The 19,569-nt window shown below is 39.9% G+C and overlaps 1 protein-coding gene across 1 annotated transcript in view; it reads left to right on the plus strand.

The window, feature by feature from the left end:
- Positions 1–19,569, plus strand: part of tmem104 (transmembrane protein 104) — a 79,532-nt gene that overhangs the window by 54,472 nt on the left and 5,491 nt on the right. Inside the window, exon 9 of the mRNA XM_033971504.2 lies at positions 4,772–4,865. Coding sequence (XP_033827395.1) covers positions 4,772–4,865 — 94 coding nt within the window. The remainder of the gene's footprint in view (positions 1–4,771; positions 4,866–19,569) is intronic.

The raw sequence follows: 19,569 nt of genomic DNA on the forward strand, positions 1-19,569 counted from the left end.
ATTCTCACCCATTTTAAGATAAAAATAAAATCAATGAAGTCTTTATGTTAAATTTGCTCTACTGTTTCCGCTCAGCAACCTGAAGGTCAGCCGCCTCCAAGTTTATTCTGTTGTTGTGTCCTTGGGCAAGACATTTCCCCCAGATTTAATAATAGTAACTCAAACACTCATGTTATAGACAAAAAAAACAAAAAAACAAACAAACATTATGAAACTATGATTGGTTCATGGTAAATCTGGACATTACAGGCTACAAAACATGCCCTGAGCTGATTCAGATGGAGCCGCAGATTACATTATACTCTCGGGACTTACACAATCTAAACAATTAATTGATTACTCAAAATAACTAGTTGTGAGATTAATTGATTTTGCACAGTGATTGTTATTTGCAGCTCAAGTTGTGGAGGAGGCTTTGCTCAGTTTTGTGGGTGGTTCTCTTTTACTGACAGTTTGACACTTCTTTCCTGTCAGGCTTTTTTCATCTTTATAGTGTTTTGTACATCCCAAAGCCTGATGCGTTTTAACCCATAAAGGAGGAAAGGCACTGGTCCATAGTTGAATCGTCAGCGCTCTCTTGTCCTCCAAAGCATTTGTTGTACTTTGTTGTGACATTTATGAAACTGAGCGTAAAACGTCGGCACTTTCTGTCTGCAAAGAAAAACATGCAAACTGAATATATGAGAGGGGAGATGGATGAAACGGGGACAAAGCAAAGTATTAAATGAATAAATGCATCAGAGAGTGTCATAGTGCCATTCAAGATCAGCTTTGCCATTTGCTAGAATTTTTTGTTAATGTCTCAAGCAACTATGTATTCAGATGAGGACGTTTCTGTTTTGTATTTCTTGTTTAAGTGGAATTTTCCAAGTACAAGTTAATGAATATATGGTGCAGAGGAGGGATAGTGAATATATGGTGCAGAGGAGGGAGAGTCACACCTGAAAACACATCTCAAGAGCATTTTGTAGTGGAACAGCAGGCGAAGTGCCCTGTGCAGGAAGTCACCATTCTCATCTCACTTGTGTTGTGAGGCTCAGGCAGTGAATCAATGCTTTTTGAAGACTAGATCAACAATACATGCCCGTCACGCACTGATTAAACATCACAGGGCAGACTGGTTTGGACTGGCTGTGATTCTAGATGTTTGTTTTTTTTTCTTTCATAAAGTCTTGTATTTGATCTGTCCAGCCAAAGACAAAAATATTCAGCTCACTTTTGCTTGGATAGACTTTTTCTGTGGGCTATGATCTACTCTAAACTTCACCACAGAGAAAAACTGTGGCAGCATCTGCAGCTGCCCCTCTGCTGTCCTCTGCTCTCCTCTGTGCTCCTCTGCCCTCCTATGCTCTCTCCTGTACTCCTTTTCCTTCCTCTGCGCTCCTCTGCGCTCCTCTGCGCTCCTCTGCGCTCCTCTGTGCTCCTCTGCTCTCCTCTGCGCTCCTCTGCTCTCCTCTGCTCTCCTCTGCGCTCCTCTGCTCTCCTCTGCGCTCCTCTGCGCTCCTCTGCGCTCCTCTGCTCTCCTCTGCGCTCCTCTGCTCTCCTCTGTGCTCCTCTGCTCTCCTCTGCGCTCCTCTGTGCTCCTCTGCTCTCCTCTGCGCTCCTCTGCCCTCTGCTCTCCTCGACTGTCCTCTGTGCTCCTTTGCCCTCGTTGCCTGTTTGTCATCACTCTCCACGAGGCGTGTGGCTCTTATTTGCTTTTGCAGTGTGTTTCAGGCATCAGGCCAACACACACATTGCACATGTTGAACCCACACCTCACCACATACTGAACGGCACACGTCACTGCTCTTAAAACGCTTTAACACAACTCTTACTGTGTTTTAAATAGGAGCGCGAGGCTGTGAGAGGAGAGGAAACGTGCTGGTTGGAGCAGGTTGTAGTTTCCTGCATGGAGAGAAGCAGGAGAACACCAAAACTTTCACTGCCTCTGCTGTGACTCACGTCCCTCAAAGCTAAGGGCAGTATTTCTTTTGGTCACAGAGCAGAGACATCTCTGTACTCACCAGACAGGTGCAAAAAGCCTCTTGTTTTCAGACACAGTGCTACATCCCAATTCAATAATTGCCTGAAACACTCAGCAAGAACATTTTGTAGCAGAACCGAAAGCGAAGTGCCCCACGCAGGAAGTCGCCAGGCTCGTTTCACTTGTGCACTGGTTCAGCAGATTGGAGTGTGCACTCCAGTGTGTATGTGTCCAGTGTGTGCGTTGGCCTTAAGGTCGAGAGGAGGGAGACTGAATATATCGTACAGAGAACTGAGACTGAATACAAGGAGAAAGGCAAGAGTTTAAATATTTTGTATTTTGATTTATACTTTTTTTATGAGACCTCTGCTTTGTATCAAAAATAGAAGAAAAGAAGAACAAAAATAACAGAATCTTCTGAAGTAGTTTCCCAAACAAGAAACTACATCAGACATTTATGATCAATCCAAAATGTGCAAAAATAAATGTCTAATCTAATTTGTGTAATATGAGATAATCAAATAATTATGTTAATTTGTCAATATCGCCCCCTAGTCGACCTTTTATGCATTGCTAGCTCTATTCATCTTCCCCTTTGCCCTATTTGGACTCGAGTAGTTAAACATATGCTAAAGGCCGCACATCTTCATCCAATTAGCTCTTTCAGTTTTCATCTTTGGCTTCGCACCAGCTGCTTAACAAACCATTTCCAACCATCTGACGCCACTTCCAAGTCCTCTAAATCTCCTAACCCGAGACGTGAACAAATGCCTTTTTAAACAAATCTTAAAGCGAAAGCATTTGAGCCATACCATTTGGGGCTAAAATACTGCACTGGGGTTGTCAGTCATTAATTCAACTCACTTTTCAGACCCATCTTTCTTCATAATGGGTCATTCGTTGCTGGAGATGGCTGCAGTAGATTTATGCTCTGGCTCTGAGGCTGCTCCGAACCAGGCAGAGGCAGATGGTAATAAGTTAATATATAGACACACATCACACTGCCACTATTCAGCAGAATTAGAGGCGATTATTCCTGGCCCTTCCCTCCCACTGATGCCCAGCTGTCCGTGCAGTCCAAAACAAAGTTAGGGCTGGACTCAAGCTGCGGTAGAAATGTGGACACGCTCATAAAATATTCCGAGGAGGTGGAAAAATCAACTCCGAAAGGCCAACGGGAAAGCTAAATCAGGACTTCTCTGCAAACTTTTTAATGCCCCATATATGGATTATTATGTAGTGCTTTTTAGATTGGGTAATAAAATGTACGGTGCTACTAAGCAGATAAAATACAATCAGTGGAAAGAGCTTGCACCCATAAGCCAATTTAAAGTTGCGCTGTGGAACTTTCCTAATCAAGGCTTTTTGTCTCTGTGGAGATGTGATGGTATTTCCCAGAATGTTGCACTGTATGGTATCAAATGTATCTATCTCAAGCAGGGAATGCCACCAGGTCATGTTAAAGGTCAGGTCTGTGGAGAGGCGTACGTCACCTGTAACTGAATAAATGCTAAATAAGTTTAATGACTTACTGTGGAACATTCCAGGCAAAATAATAACATGAAAACAAGCATATTAGGCGCCAATCTATAATTTCATAGTGTTATATCCATGATCATTGAAGCACAGTTTATACCAAACCTCTGAGACGGACTCCACTTTCACAATTGTACCAGATTTAGATTATTAAAAATGTTTGTTTGTCTGTTTGTAGAATTTTATGTATTGTCTCTTTATTTTTGTAAAAATGGCTACGCAACATTTTGAACCTAACCTCGTTTTTAATTCTTTCACAGAACTGCAAATTACGTAGCTGTAGGCGGATAGGTAAAGGATGCAAACACTTTTTTTTTTGACCACTCAAGCCTTGAATGCAGGACAAAACAAGAAAATTCAAACATGCATGAGTGGATTTAAATACAACTGTTACTAAGCCGTAGACGAGGAGAACAGTAATAACATAGTCCTAATTGATCTAGCGTAACATAGCGCCTGCTTTAACTTGAACCTGTCCATTTTGTGAAGTTGTATTGTTGAGTTTCTCCTGCCATTGTGTTCTATAGTGTAAAATGAGTAAATCGTTGTATGAAGAGCAAGCCTGGAGGCAGCTGCTGTTCAAATGAAACGCTGCTCTCTTTCCTGTCTGTGAGATCACACCAAGGAAGTGATGCATGATGGGAAACTGTCAACCCGCGATTGTGCTGTTAAAATGGCTCGGCAGTTTCAGTGGATGTTCAGACATGACAAACGATACAAAACATGCCCAGAGTAAAGAATAACTTGTAGGTTAAAGCTGTCGTTTGTAATTAGATTGGCTGTCCCGGTCCTGTTGTTTTTATGCATGTCACCACTAGAGGGTATCTACGTTATTTCTGTCTGATAGTGCATTCAGTTTTGATCTGACAGAAGAATAGAGCACAGGTGAGACTGAACTGAGACCAGGTGAAGGAGGAACTGGTTTGATGTCTGACATCTAGTGGTGAAAAACAAAAAATCGAATAAACTTACAGATAGTAGCTTGTGTTTTATCTTAGCATATAGATTAGCCATTAGTTTTGTCCCACTTCTATCTAGTCCTTTTCCTGCGTATGAAGTAGACACATTCACATCAAATATGAATTGTTTTGGTTTCAAGCTGGTTATCCAGTCACAAATCTCTAAAGCTGCCAAATCCTACGATCTTTATTTTTCTCTTATAGATAATGTGCATACAAGATTTATTTGTTGTCTAGGCTCCAGGAGTAATGGCCGTCCTAATGCAGAGATCATTGATTATTTTATTTTGTTTTTGTGTTTTTTCTTCAGGCTGTGTTCACTCTGCTGTTGGGACCCTTCACTTTCTTCAACGCACAGAAAACCAAATATCTTCAGATCCTCACCTCCCTCATGCGCTGGATAGGTAAGAGCTAACCTTGTGTTTAATGTCCTTGAATGAACAGTGTTTTTTTTAGTATATCTAAGCCTCTTAATTTAAGTCTACGTAAAATGGTTAGGTTAAATTAATGGAGAGAAATGGGTGATGCCACTAGGTCAAGTTACAGGTAAGATTTGTGGATTGGCAAGCCTGCTCACAGTAAGAATGCATATTTTTCCAACGTCTTTTTTTTTTAGTAGTTGTTAAATTTCTGCAAGATTAAGTTTAATGCCGTACGTTGGAGCATGTCCATGGAGACAAGCAAGTGGTAAACCCCCACTAGAAAATTTACACAGTGCACCTTTAGCATTAAGTATTTAAATCGGAAAAGGGTCACTAACCTCATTAAGTCTAGTGTCGAAAGTAGATACTCATTTGAGCAGGTATCACTACTAAAAAGTCACATTCACAGGATAGAATGAATTCCTGAATGGCTTTAGAATGATCTTGAGCTGTATCAGAACAAGCGTAAGACACATAGACTAGTATACACCCATGGACCACTACAGAACCTACTGGATGACTGAGGGATTACACAGATATAAGGCCACATGGGTATAGAAAAGAAAGTGCCATTTAATGTTGAAAATCACATTCTGTTGTTTAAAGCCAGAGTGTTTTTATTATCATCATGGTATCAGAATCGGTATTGAGTATCGAGTCTATTCCTTAGTATCAAAATCGAGTACTGTGACAATACCATTACATAATACAGTAGGCTCTCCATTTAAAGTTTTGGAATCCTGTTTTTCCCAAACGTTGCAGCCTCCTCCTCTCCTGTATAGCCCAGTTTTTGGCCTAAATCAGGGCCCATAGTAAATGCCTTGTCTCCGGCCACTCCACATTTCCATTTGGTGTCCTTTATGTCTGCTGCCTCTGTCCATCACTCCGCTCTGGTCTTTGATTCTCATCCGTCAGCGGGACAGTCCTGACAGGCCGTTCTGATTGGAGCGTCACTCACATGGAAAAGTCCCCAATAACCCCCCTGTTCCCCACTTTATTTGGTTTTGTATTCAAACCGCGGCAGCAGAATCACACCAGCACCATTTGGAGAATTACTTTTTTCATATTTGCTCAAAACAGGGCAGGAAAGTACAGTGCCTTCTGCTAGCATTGGCAGCCTGATTAGATTTCGGGTGATGTAGGTATAACTTTGTGTTCTAGTTTTGAAAAGTTATTGACCCCAAGAGAGGCCTATAGCTTTTAATTTTCTTTTTGTCGTAATTATATATTATTGTGAGCTTTAAGCCATGTTAGAATGTTGTTGCCTCCTCAAAAACATACCCAAAGTTGAGTTTTGTTTCATTCACATACGTAACCCTCTATTATTTGTCTGTCTACAGCTAAGAAGCTCAGAATGCTCTGTTCCACCTTGTGATGTCATGAAGCAGAAGTTTTCACGTTAACAGCTCCTTTTACCTTTTGTTTAGTAGAGATTGGAAATTCCAGGGCTGAAATGATATAATGATTCTAGTGAAGGTGTATGGAAGTTAACAACATACTGGAGCACTTCCTGTATTACCACATGACATCACAAGGTGCAACAGAGTATTTTCTATTTGAGGGAAGAGCTCTAAAGCTAAATATGCAGGATCTCCGTGTTAAACATGCATGAATGAAACAAAACACAACTCCAGGTATGTTTTCGATGTTTAAACAACATTATAACATATCTGAAAATGGTGTAATATGGGCCCTTTAAGGTGTATAACATTGGGCAGTTAATCAATGGATAAAAAATAAATAAATAAATACTGATCTTTATTTAACCAGGATTGGATCTGGATCTTTTAGTATAATAATAATTTGTAGTTAGAACACAAAGTGCAATGAATACTAAATAATTCTTTGCAACTTTGCAACAATTATTAACACAGTTGCCTAACAGAAAATTGAAATCTCAAATTCCTTTTCATTTGCAACAGCAGTAGCAGCAGTAGCAGTAATAAATTCTATCATGCTTAGCTGTAGTATTTAGTTAAGTAATAGGTCAATGTGATTATTTGAGGGTGACAGTAGCTCAGTTGCTAAAGTGCTGGTTCACTGATCCAAAGTTTGGTGGTTTGAATCCTGCTCTCGAACATCATAAACATTAGTTGGTGGTGTCCTTGGGCAAGGCACTTAACCCACCTCACCCCCAGTGTCTGCAGGGACTGCTGTATGAATGTGTGTGTGAATGGGTGAGTGGTTCCTTGATGTAAAGTACTTTGAGTGCTTTGAAGGTGGAAAAGCGCTATATAAAAATGTGTATTTACTTGAACACAACCTGGAGTTGTGTTTTGTTTCACATGTTTAACAGACAAGCCCTGCAGTTCTTGTCTCAAACAAAAACACTCTGTTCCACTTTGTGATTTAATGTGGTAATACAGAAAGTGCTTCCCTGTGTTTTTAAACTCCTTCACTAGAACCATTTGGATGATTTTAGCACTGGAACTGCCAATCTCTACTGAACAAAAAGGAAATGGGAGCTGTTAACTTGAAAACTAACACTTCATGACATCACAAGGTGGAACAGAGCATTTTGAGTTTTGGAGATGTAGACAGAGTAATAACCCAGAAATCACAGTTTGTTTTTTGAGGAAGTAACAACATTGTCACATGGCTTAAATCTTACAAGAATAAATTTTGGGTAATATAGGAGCTTTAAGTAATAATTAGTCAACGTAATTAACCAAGTACTTCGTAGATATGTTCTACTCCTTCTTTGAATGACACTACTACATTGGCTCACCCACAGCCCTATCCGATGTCCCTGTCGCCCCCGTTCACCTCTCGCTGTCGGATTCAAAATGGCCTCCACGTCCAGGCTTCAGGAGGATGGGGGATTTACTGATAAGCCCAGAGGATTTCCTATATTTTAGTTAATGCTTCAAATCCAATGGAGAGACGCGAGGATTGATGTGACGAATAGGATTTGGTGTAACTGTATCGGCCCGGCTCAGATGATGAACACAAATCTGTCGGTTATCGTGATGGAGGTGCCTTAAGCCGACAGCACACACTTAGGTCCATTGTTGATTTATTATTTTGTTTTTTTATATACAGTTTTGGATTTAGGTTCTCTAAGATTGCCTTTATTTGAAAATATTGCGCTTTCAGGGAGACTTAAAGGGCCTGTATCTGATTTGTTTCCCCCTGTATTTCATCAAAATTCTGTCTTTTGTCTTTCCCCTGTACAAATATATTATGTAAGCAGATCTCGAAGTCAAAATGAGTCAGCTCTGTACATCTGCATCTAATTATGAGGCGTTTTATTGACGATAATCATAGTTAGCATGCTAGTTGTTGTTAGCTTTAACATGAGGATGGTGAATAATTGGGATGCTCTGAAGATCTCAAAAGATGAGGTGTAACGCATAGGTGTTTTTTCTTTTTTTTCTTTTTAACCAGTTATCAACTCAAGTGTTAGTAAATTCTGTACTGCTCAGCTTCACCATTAGCTAAAGTATTCGATGTTGCTAACTTGCTAACTTTCTCATTGTAGCTACATGGCATTTCATTGTATTGACACGTTTGACTGGTGTAATAGACTCGTGTATCCTGTCACTGCCCCTCTGCCTCTCAAACCATAGTACTTCCAATTACCCCGTTGACACTTCCTCATTTACATCCTGGTATCGATGAGTCTTTTTAACGAGGCGTTCGAGTTCCTATTAAAAGGAGCCCTCGGGTGAATCGGGTTGTGTTCGCTGACCTCATTGCTAGTTGAATCCATAGTCATTTCCTTAAGCTGGTAATTACTCCTCAACTTGCTTCGGTTTACCTTTGACCTCCTGTTTACGACAGCAACTCAGTCCGATTGGTTAATTAACAAAGGTTACATGCTTTTCTACAGATGTTTGCATTTAAATGATAATTCTGTCCCATGGTGCATTGCCCTTTCCTATTATTTCTATCCAGATGTTGAGGGCTTGTTTACGTTGTTACACTGATTGACTTATGATATGTAATAATCCCGTTCAATTGATATGAATCTGCATAAATATTCATTATAATTAGTTTGGGGTCAGTGTCAGGGCAACGTTTATCCTGTTGAGTTTATCTCCAGATGATTCAATTATACAGAAAATATATGAGCTTCATTCTGTACTTCTGCTAGAGATAGTATACTGGCATCGGGGCTTAGATATTTCATCATTGAATAGAATATATGCAAAAATATGCCAGAAGCAATTTTCCCAAACTATCCAGAGTTATGTAGCTGCAACTAATGATGCAAGTATATGTTGGCTGTTGACAAGACTCTTTGGTTATTTATTTTAATTAGGCAACATCAACATTTTAGTTTTAATTTTATAACAAAATGTCAGTATTTGAATTTAAATGTTTGCTATCAAATACAAAAAGTGTAAAAATGTAATCGTCCATAGTCTGCACTCTGCTCCAAACCACATGCTAGTCCAATGGCACTGGAGTAGAAAGTCAAGGCTCCAGACTGCGACCAAATGCTCACTTTTTGACCTTATTTTTAGTGTCTATGAGTATTTTTTTCAAGCACTCGTACATGTGCAACCAGATTTTTTTTTGTTATTTATTGGGGTAACAGTTTCAGTGATGTTAAGCGCTTAGTATTTGCATTATATCTATTTCTTTGAATTATAACTTTGCCTCCTCTCTAGTCCCGCAGCAGCAGCAGACACAGCTGAGCTCAGGCCGGGTCTGTGTGGAGTCTGTGTGCTTATAGGAGCGCTCAGTGCCGAGTGTGACCTGCAGACATCTCTGGTATCTGTCCGTGATTTACGCCAGTCCGCTCACTTCCTCTGTGACTTTTTTAATCACTGAAGTTTTACAGCCTGCTCAAGAGGAACTTTAGTAAAACAAACGAGCGCAGTAACCTTTATAAACTCACTCCACAAACTGTCCCCACAGTGGACAAGGGCGGGGACTGCACTTTCACTGATAAAAGGGAAGCTAAGGAGCTAAGTGTGTTAGCATGAGACACTGACTCCTTTAAGATGATGGAGGAGTAGAGAATACACTGTTATATATAAGTCAAACTACGTATGAATAATGAGAAATTCTTATTCAATTCTATAGTAAACTTATATTTACTCAGTATATGATTTAGAGACGGACCAGTTTTACAGATGACTTACTTTTTGCTTCCAGCTCATGAATGAATCTGCCTGAATCAAACATATATTAGCTGGTTACATTACAATTAATAAAGCCTATAAATTAGGCTTATAATATTGTCAATTTTTTTTATTTTTTTTAAATCTGTTTTTATTTTTGCACTTGTTTCATGAATCCTAAAGTCGTCTTCTCTGAGCACTCAAAAATAATCAGTTTGCCAGGATTGTTTCGTCATAGGTAAAAATCCAGACTTTTCTGCAAATTTTAAGTCCATAAACCATCACGGGGCTCATTCTGTGGTCAAATTGTGTTCAGAGTGACCGCATGGCTCCATTTGCATTCACCGGGGGCAAGATCTTCATTTGTTTTATTTGTTTATCTTAATTATTGATCCACAAAATGAAAAAAGCATTACGTTCCGTTTTAATTTTTTCCTCCCCAATTCTTCAACTTTCTGCTGTTTTGAAAGCGTCATCCATCTCTTTTGTGACCATTTCCTCTTCATTAGTGTAGGCTGAGGTCCCTGCTCCCCACTGCTCTTATGACTGGCTCTAGTGGGTTTTTCAGATCAGCCACAACCTTGTTTAGACCTCAGCCTTGGTTCAGCTCTGGCCTGTCTCTCTGCTCTGGGGTCATTAAGACTTCACCACAAGGTCACTGTCATCTGTGTCCAGGTGTGATCAATCAAAATGGCCGCCGGCGTGTGGCGTGAAGGAGCCGTTGTTGCTTTTCCTGGGTTAAAATAGGGAGTAATGGACAAAGGGGGATCAACATGGGGAAACCAGGACTGGACCAGGACTAAACCAGTATGAGGACTAACATAAGACGCAATCATGACTAAACCAGGTCTGAGCCATGACTACTTCTTAATCTGGACTAAAACCCAAACTAAAACCAGGAAAGACATGACTGAATAACAGCTAAACCAGAGCTCAGGATTGAATCAGGACTAAACCAGGACTAAACCAGACATGAACCAGGATTACAATAGGTCTGAACTAGGACTAAAGTTAGACTGAATTTGGACTTAATCAGGGCTGAACCAGACTGAACCAAGACTGCCCAAGAAGTACACCAGGACTTGAAATGAACCAGGACTGAATCAAAGTTAAAACAGGACTAAAACCAGGACTAACATCAGAGCTAAAACCAGGACTAAAACAGGACTGTACCAAGTCTACACTGAGAATGAAACTAGACTGGACCAGAACTGAGCCGGGACTACAACGGGACTAAAGCAGGACTGAACCAAGACTACACTGAGAATGAAACCAGGGCTGAAACCAGGGCTGAAACGGGGCTAAAACCAGGGCTAAAACCAGGACTAAAACCAGGAATACACCGGGGCTGACCCAAGATTAAACAAAACCCACACTGGGACTAAAAGGTGTGTAGTAGTGGAGGACAGACGGCCAGTGCTCTGTGGAGATGACTCATCTAGAGTGTGAATGAACAGAGCTGTAGAGACTGACACAGTGAAAACAAGATGGTGGCTTCATTCAGAGCAGCTGTTGAACAAGACGACAGGATGAAAATGACAACTACAAAGCCCGGAGTTGTCCTGTCACAATAACACATTTTGAAGTGCGATGAATATATAGACGATAGATGATAATATTGAAACTAAATTACGCCACTAACACAATAAACGTAAAGCCAGTTTATCCCCAAAAACTAAAAAAAAAGACCTATAATAAGTTAATACCAGATTGAAACACTTCTGTAGTTAGTTTGCATCAGCATAGTGAGTAATATAAGCTATTTAATCAACCCTCTATACTTCAGATCTTATTGTAGCACAGAGAAATAACAAAACAAAAAAAAATCCTGTGTAGTACAAAGAAAAAGCACCCCAATATTGACCCCAAAAACAAAATACTGTACATTTATCATGTATTGATAAGTTGATATAGTCGCGACAGGCCTAGTTTGCAGGTTGGAGTTTTAACTTTATTAACTCCCATTATATCTAAGGCAGTGACCAGAGAACTGGAGATGCTACTTGGATGAAAATAAAAAAACAACTTTTGTTCAGCTGACAGAACTCAACTTGAGCAATCCCTCTGTTATGGTTTGTCAACGTAAAAAAACAATCGGATACAGGTAACTTTTGTGGTGGGGGGTTTGCCACCTGGTTGTATCCATGGAGATGTTATTACTTTGCCATAACTATTCCATAGTACGGCATTAAACTCATCCATCAAGCAAAACATGCATACCGTGAGTGGGGTCGCCTCTCCACGGATCTGACAGATGTAACTTGGCCTGTTGGCGTCACCTATGTTGATGGCAGTTAAGTTTAATGCCATACCGCGGGCAGGGCAGAAAGAGCAATAACATCTCCATGAAGGTAAGAGAAGAAGAAAGTTGGCATCTCGATGGTAGTCAAGTTAATCATGGAACATTCTAGAGCAGGCAACGCAATGACATCTCCATGGAAACGTTAAGAGATGTTACATAGTCCCGCTTTCACAACACAATCGAAAGGCATCACTATGATAAAACGTTGGTCTAGTTGACAGAATTCAAATTTCTTTAGCGATGCCTCCATTATGGTTCCCGAAAGAATCAAGTGCGGGGTCTTTAAAGGTGCACTGCGTAACTTTCTGATTAGGGGTTTGCTGCCTGTGTGTCTCCATGGAGATGTTATTGCTTTGCCTGTCAGTATTTCACAGTATATCATTAAACTCATCCATCAAGCAAGCCATGCATTCCTACTTTGAGGGGGGGTCACTTTGCTACAGATCTGACATGTATCTTGTTTTGTTGGCGTCTCGATGGTAGTCAAGTTGAATCATGGAACATTCTAGAGCAGCCAATGCATTAACATCTCCATGGAAACGTTAAGAGAAGTTACAAAGTGCCCTTTTAACAGTACAATCAAAAGGCTTCACTTCATCTTTGATTTAGCTTAGCTGCATTGTAAGCCCTCCGCTCTTTCTCTCATCTCTTTCCTCCTCTCCTGCTGACCGATAATAAGCTTGTGGTTGTAAAGAAAGCCCCCAGAGCCATAAGATCTGGACAGGTTTAGATTAAAATAATGTTTACGACACATATGCAGCTCTACATGTTACGTGAACGCGCTTTGAATAACGCCTCCAGCCCACGTTGCCGTTCCTCTGTAAATAAAGGCAACCAAAGCAGCTACAATGAGATTCACAGCTATAGATGCGGCGTAATAAACTAGTCCCCCGGTCGTGATTTGCCCAGCGCAAGCCAATGACAAATGGTTTTATTATAGTCCTTACACGTTGGTGGTCCTTCGATCCCCTCCAAATGATTGAGTCGGAATTGCTTTGGATTATAATGCATGCTCGTAAGTAAGATAAATTAGCCGCCTGACAATAATTAGCATAAATCCTTGTGGAGTCAAGGTAGGGTAAAGATGCACTTTTAGCATTCAGTGGACATGTAAAGTGAACTGGAAACAAATCAAAGTATTCGGTAATAAAAATAGTCTTCATCAAATCTGCTAATCAGTGGGGGAACATAAAGAAGAAAAGTAGTACTGTACTCTTAACATTTAAGAGAAGGTATCTGTACTTTCTACTCCACTACATGTTTGAACTGGACTGAAAAGTAAAAAGTACTTTTCATGTGATTTGAGGGATTATTTTTACCATGTTTGTAGTAACATCCTGACTAAAATTTTTGAGTTCAAGCTTCAGCTTTGAGCAAACAAAAATAAATATACTACATTCATGAGACACATTAGGAAATTGATTCATATTCCAATTGTTGACCATAATATGCATCATTTTGAATCAATATCACTACATTTACACTTTAACAAATGAACAACACTTTTACTTTTTACTCTTAAAGTGCATTTTTAAACAAGTACCTAAATACTTTTACTTAAGCAGCTTTATTCTTACTTTTACTTGAGTAACTTTTTACCTTGTATTTGTACTTTTACTGAACAAATTTGAGTACTTCACCAGAAAATGCACCTGCACATTTAATGCCCCTAAAAATATTACTTGTACAATCTGATCTTAATTCTTATCTGACAAAAAATAGTCTATTTTTCAAAGTCGTTTAGCCTCACAGAGTCATATTTTTCAGTCTTTTACCCGCTGGTGGTTGTAAAGGCATTAGCAGCAGTAGAGATGAAGGCGACACAGTGACGAATGGGAGGCTCAGGCCAAAACTATGTCCTGCCTCTGGACAAAGATGGAGCAGTAGAGCGCTCAGAAGGCTGTTAACAGCACCAGTTTATAACACTCAGGTACTTCTACAACCAAAGGAGTTTAATGGGACATTTTTGATTTATTCTGGCCTTCTAAAAACTGTATGTCAAATTAATTATAACTGATTTTGACAAAAAATTGGGATTAAAACAGGTCTAAACCTGGACTAGACCAGAACTAAACAATAACTAGAACAATCCATATCATGACTAAAACGGTCTAAATGTAGGACCTTAGAAAGAAGTGTGAACACATTCTTAGATCATTTAATGACCATTTAATTTCCCCAGATTCAAAGACCAAAGCTAGTTGTCACACTAACCCAAAGGGACTCTATAATAAAGTGTCATATCGCAATAGGACCTTCATGACTAAATAAAAATAAAAAAAGTAAAAATGCGGAAGTTGCCAGTTTGGTAATTGTGTAGAATAAAAATAAATAAAAATAAGCACATGAATAAATCAGAATTAAACGAAGGCTAAACCAAGTCTAAAACTAGATTTGATCCAATGTCATTTTGTGGGATCCGATCCAATTCTGATCCTTGGCCTCAGAGTAGTTGCCAATACAGAGTCCATGTCTGATACTGCAGTATGTGGATAAAAGCTCCTCAGAGCACATGGCTAATGATGCATGATTAACAAAGTCCGTGTTAGCACAGTCCTCTGTTATTTTACCAACGTTTGCTTCCACTCCAAAGACTACATGATATGAATGAATGAATCTCTTCTGTCATTATTAGTACTTCTGTAGTCTGCAGAGCCTCCACAGTTTGTATTTAAAAGGGCTCATATTACTCTATTTTCTATCTATTTTATAATGTTGTTTCCTCATCACAAACAGACCTGGAGTTGTGTTTTGTTTCGTTCACACATATTTAACACACAAATGCATTTTTAGGGTATGTTTTTCTCTCAAACTGAAAACCCCACTGTGTTTTTAAACTCCATATACTTCACTTGAATAATTTGGTAGTTCCAGGGTCGAAACTAACCAGTCTCTACGAAACAATAGGTAAAAGGTAGCCGTTAACTTTCGCTTCATGACATCACAAGGTGGAACAGAGCATTTTGAGCTTTGTTGATGTAGAGAGACTAATGGCGCTAGCGTAAATTCAGCCTGTAAGACCTAACTGCGCTCCCATCTACTGCTTCTCCACGATTTACCTGCTCCTCAGCCTTCATCTCCTCAGTCCACTCCTCTTTGTCCAATCAGCGCCCAGTCTGTCAAATTTACACCCCCCACTACAGATGCGCGGCCGCTTCAGTTTGCGCCACGCCCCGCCTCCTACTCAGCACCGCCTCTCTCATTATCCCCTCTCTTCAGCTTCACCTCTACCATTTCCAGTGTCCAGAGCTTGAGGGGAAGACATCTCCTAAACGTAATCAAACCGGCCACGCTCTTCATCGCAGTGTCTTCTGCCGGGGTCTGAGCCCCAAAGATAACTCATTCAATAAAACCTATAAATACTTTTTTCTTCGTGTCTGTCTGAGCCTCTCTAGGTCGAAATAATGCAGGGTTACTCAAACATGTGTGAATGAAGCAAAACACAACTCCAGGTATGTTTTTGATGAGGTATCCACATGGCTAAAAGCTGGCAAGAGTCATGTTTACGTAATGTAGGACTTTTAAGCTGCTATGGGCTTAGCAGTAGCATTAGCCACAAGCAGCAAAAGCTATCTAAAACCAGACTGGACCAGACCTAAACCAGGACAAGGACAGAATCTGGACCAAAACAGCACTTCAAGGTCCTGTGCCAGATCTTTTCCCCATGTATTTCACTAAAAATATCCCCAATACAGATATTTTGTATAAACAAGGTCAAAATATGTTCTATGCGCGTTGGCATGCTAGCTGTTGTGACGTCAAAACTCCGCTCTGGCCTCTGAGAGTTGTGAATAGTGCTTATAAACTCAACTGCAATGAATAATTAGGATGGTTGGAAGGCATAAGGTAAGCGAGGAATAACTTTGGACCACTGCAAACAGTTTAAAGTGAACATATTATATTTTTTCACATGTTTAACACAGTAAAAATCTGATACCGCGTCTTTAAAATGTGTTGACAGCAGGTCAGGAAACAATATAAGCTGTTTTATCCCCTGCTTTGCCTTTCTGTCAATGGTATGATGCATTAGTTTGCCCAGATAGTTTTGTCCACAGTTTCCTCTTCATGTCCTTGCTGAGTTGGTTCGCTGCCCGTGAATTTGACCTCTTTTTGTAATAGGGTTTAAGGTTGTACTGGAGGTTTGATGCAGCTGGACTAGAGCCAAAGATCCATTAAATATTAAAGTCTTTCTTGGCCACAGGTTTAGGGCTGATTCAAAGCCGGTACAGAGGAGGAAGAGGAGGAAGAGGAGGTTGTAAAATGGTTCATGCTATTCATCTTTCTCCTACAATACGCCATAACCTTTTGCATATTCACGACCGCAGACATGTTTAGAGGTTATTTATTTCTACGGCTGCGGTGACTTTTGCGTTATAGAGATGAAAATGCTTTGGGTAATAAGGCAGCGTAAGGTTCTTTTATTCTTTGCAGAGATTGATAAAGCAAGGGTCTCAAACTTAAAGCAACACTAACTTTCTGGAGGTGGGTTGTCAACTGTATAATAACATGAGAATAGAAAGTTAAAACCATACTTTGGAACATTCTCCGTGGAGATAGATGTTTTACTGTTATAGCCAAAGCAACATCATCCATGGAAACAAGCAGGAGGAGGGCGTCAGCTAAACCAAATAAGAGTCAGGCTTGTGGAAATGCAGTCTAACTGGAGGCACTCCTCTGTTTGAAGATCTGTTACTCCAGTTAGACTTTATTGTTAGTTTTGTTTTAACACAATCTGACTATAAAAAACTAACTTAGAAACTATGAGATGTGAGCTGATTTGTGCTGTTAAACAAGTCCCTCTTGCATAAAATTACAGTCACAAGCTAGCTAGCATTAGCCAGACGTTTTTTTCAGTTGCCTTTAAAGGGAACTATTATAATGAATAAATTATTTCAGTGCTAAAGCATTAAAACAGTGTTCAAGCCGATATGTAACTTCATTAAACAGTATTCAAACTAATAAATGAATTCAGTGTTTTGATATATGTGTGATGCAGAAGAAGCTTTATTACTTGATTTACCCTTCATCCTTCTCATCCTTTTTGGAGAAATCAACCACCTAAACATGGCCAGGATCCGTGTTTATCACAGGCTCTTGAAGATGTGTCGGTTTGAATACATTTTGTATTTTTTTCTTGAGTTTTCAGACGATCTGAAAACTTACCAGGCTGTGTTTGCGAATGTGTGCATTGTGTGACCATGGCAACTGCTGAACATTTCGCCACAGACATGCATGATTCCCCCAGCCACCCCTTTATGTTTCCTTATGTAATATGGTCCTGAATGAGTATGAGGCCAGTGGTGCAAAGTCTGTTTTTAAACTTTCTATCACTGCGTATAGACCTGAGAATGTACAGGATAAGCATATAAAAGTAAAGTTAATGTGAATATGCTCTAATGAAATCCCATTTGCTTGATTTGGCTCACGTCAGCTCCTCATCTGCCAGGCCAGATGCTTCACTGTTACGCCAAACCATCTGTAGGTATCCGCAGAACGTGTTTGAATACTAAGACTGCAACACCATTGGTCCATTTATATGCTCTTCCCTGTTTGTGAATACTGAGAATACGCTTAGATCAGTACTTCATCAACTGTGGTTCGTGCAAGTTCAAATATTACTGAATTTTTTATTTTTATTTTTATCCTCCTCTGGGTTAGTCTTGGTTTAGAACTAGTATAGCAATTGTGTAGCCCTTTACTAGACTTGGTTTAACCTTCATTTAACCCACAGACTGTATAAAAAAGTGGACCAAGGGAGTAGCGTTCAACTTCAGCCAAATGAAGCTCGTTCTAGCAGTTATAGGGACAAATTTGGAGCCGAATTCCATATTTGCAATTCCGACCGCGAGAATCATAACAACCAAAGAGCCAATCCAGAGCGAGGCTGATGAAGGTAACACCCCTTCTCGCCAACACACCGCTTGTTTAATGTGGAGCAGGCACTTAACAACACTGTCAGTCAAACCTGTTGCCAATTCTAGCGGGAGTGACGTCGGAGGAAAGAAGGCGCCTGATCTGTCTGTTATCAATATTCATGTCTTGAATCATGACAAAATAGCAAAATAAAAACACCAGGATCATGTAGAGTGGGTTAATATGAGTCGATGGAGCCCGAAGCGGGTCCATGATCACTTCCTATTTGGAATGCGGCGGCTAGCAGGTGAGCTCTGTCAATTTATATACAGTATACAGTCTATGGCAGCGGTGTCCAAATGTTTCTCATTAAGGGCCACATATAAAAACACAAAGCTGAGGGCCGATTGAGGGCCATAGACTGGTCACCAATACAGTGAAAATCTTTGTTATTATTATAAGTTGCACTGAATCACTAGACCTCTATTCATGCTGACATCCTCAAAGGGACACATTAAATATTTGAGATGGGCAGTAAGTATATTTTTGAAATATACAGTAAAAAGTACTGTTTAAGGTAACATGGGACAATTCACCTAGAAGCTTGAGGGCCAAGAAAAATTGGTCTGAGGGCTGCATTTTGCCCCTGGGCATGCCTGGTCTATGGTTTAGTCCTAAAAAATCCCTGTTTTAGAACTGACAAATATTTAGTAATTGATATAGGAGTTTCTGTGCTGTGCCAGCCTCACACTGCCAGCTCAGTCCTTGGTTTTGTTTTACCCAACCAGTTCAATCGATTTGAAGATATATATATTTTTAACAATCATATTTTTTGTTCCATGTAATGCCGATCAGCTTTTACCATTACTGGTGAAACTCCGAAATATTCATATGAAATCTTGAGAGTAGTTTCTTTCTTCATAATATGTGCCCTGTAATTAAGCAAACAATCATGGTCTTTGTAGTTTTCTTCTGCTGAAAAAACAAAAATACAATATTTATCGGCGCATACACTTCAAATTAAATGCCTCAATTCACCTTTTTAAATGCACATATTTTCAAACTTAAGCTAATCCATTATAAACTGCATACTCCAAATATTATTTTTGAGACCGCACCTGAGAAATAATTCAATTTTACACATTTTCATTTCAAATTTCATGGAAAAACCTCATTAAATATCCTCCGCTCTCTTTCCCCCCGTCCCCTTTATTTATTTGGGTCAGTCCCGGACAGTATGGTGACATTAACGTACATTAAATTGGTTCTGAGTTCACGTGTCAGTTTGGATTCTCGGCTCAGTTCATGATGAAAGAGAGTATGGTGCGTTCGCTGCCCCCTCACAGTGTCAGATCTTCCAGCGTCTCGTTCATGGCGCGTTATCAGGTGTCAGTCTATAGTAAATGCATTAGAGTCAGGAGCAGCTGAGGGACACACCTGGATTGGGGACATTTGTGTT

Source organism: Periophthalmus magnuspinnatus, chromosome 8 (assembly GCF_009829125.3).
Source record: "Periophthalmus magnuspinnatus isolate fPerMag1 chromosome 8, fPerMag1.2.pri, whole genome shotgun sequence".
Classification (NCBI taxonomy): domain Eukaryota; kingdom Metazoa; phylum Chordata; class Actinopteri; order Gobiiformes; family Gobiidae; genus Periophthalmus; species Periophthalmus magnuspinnatus.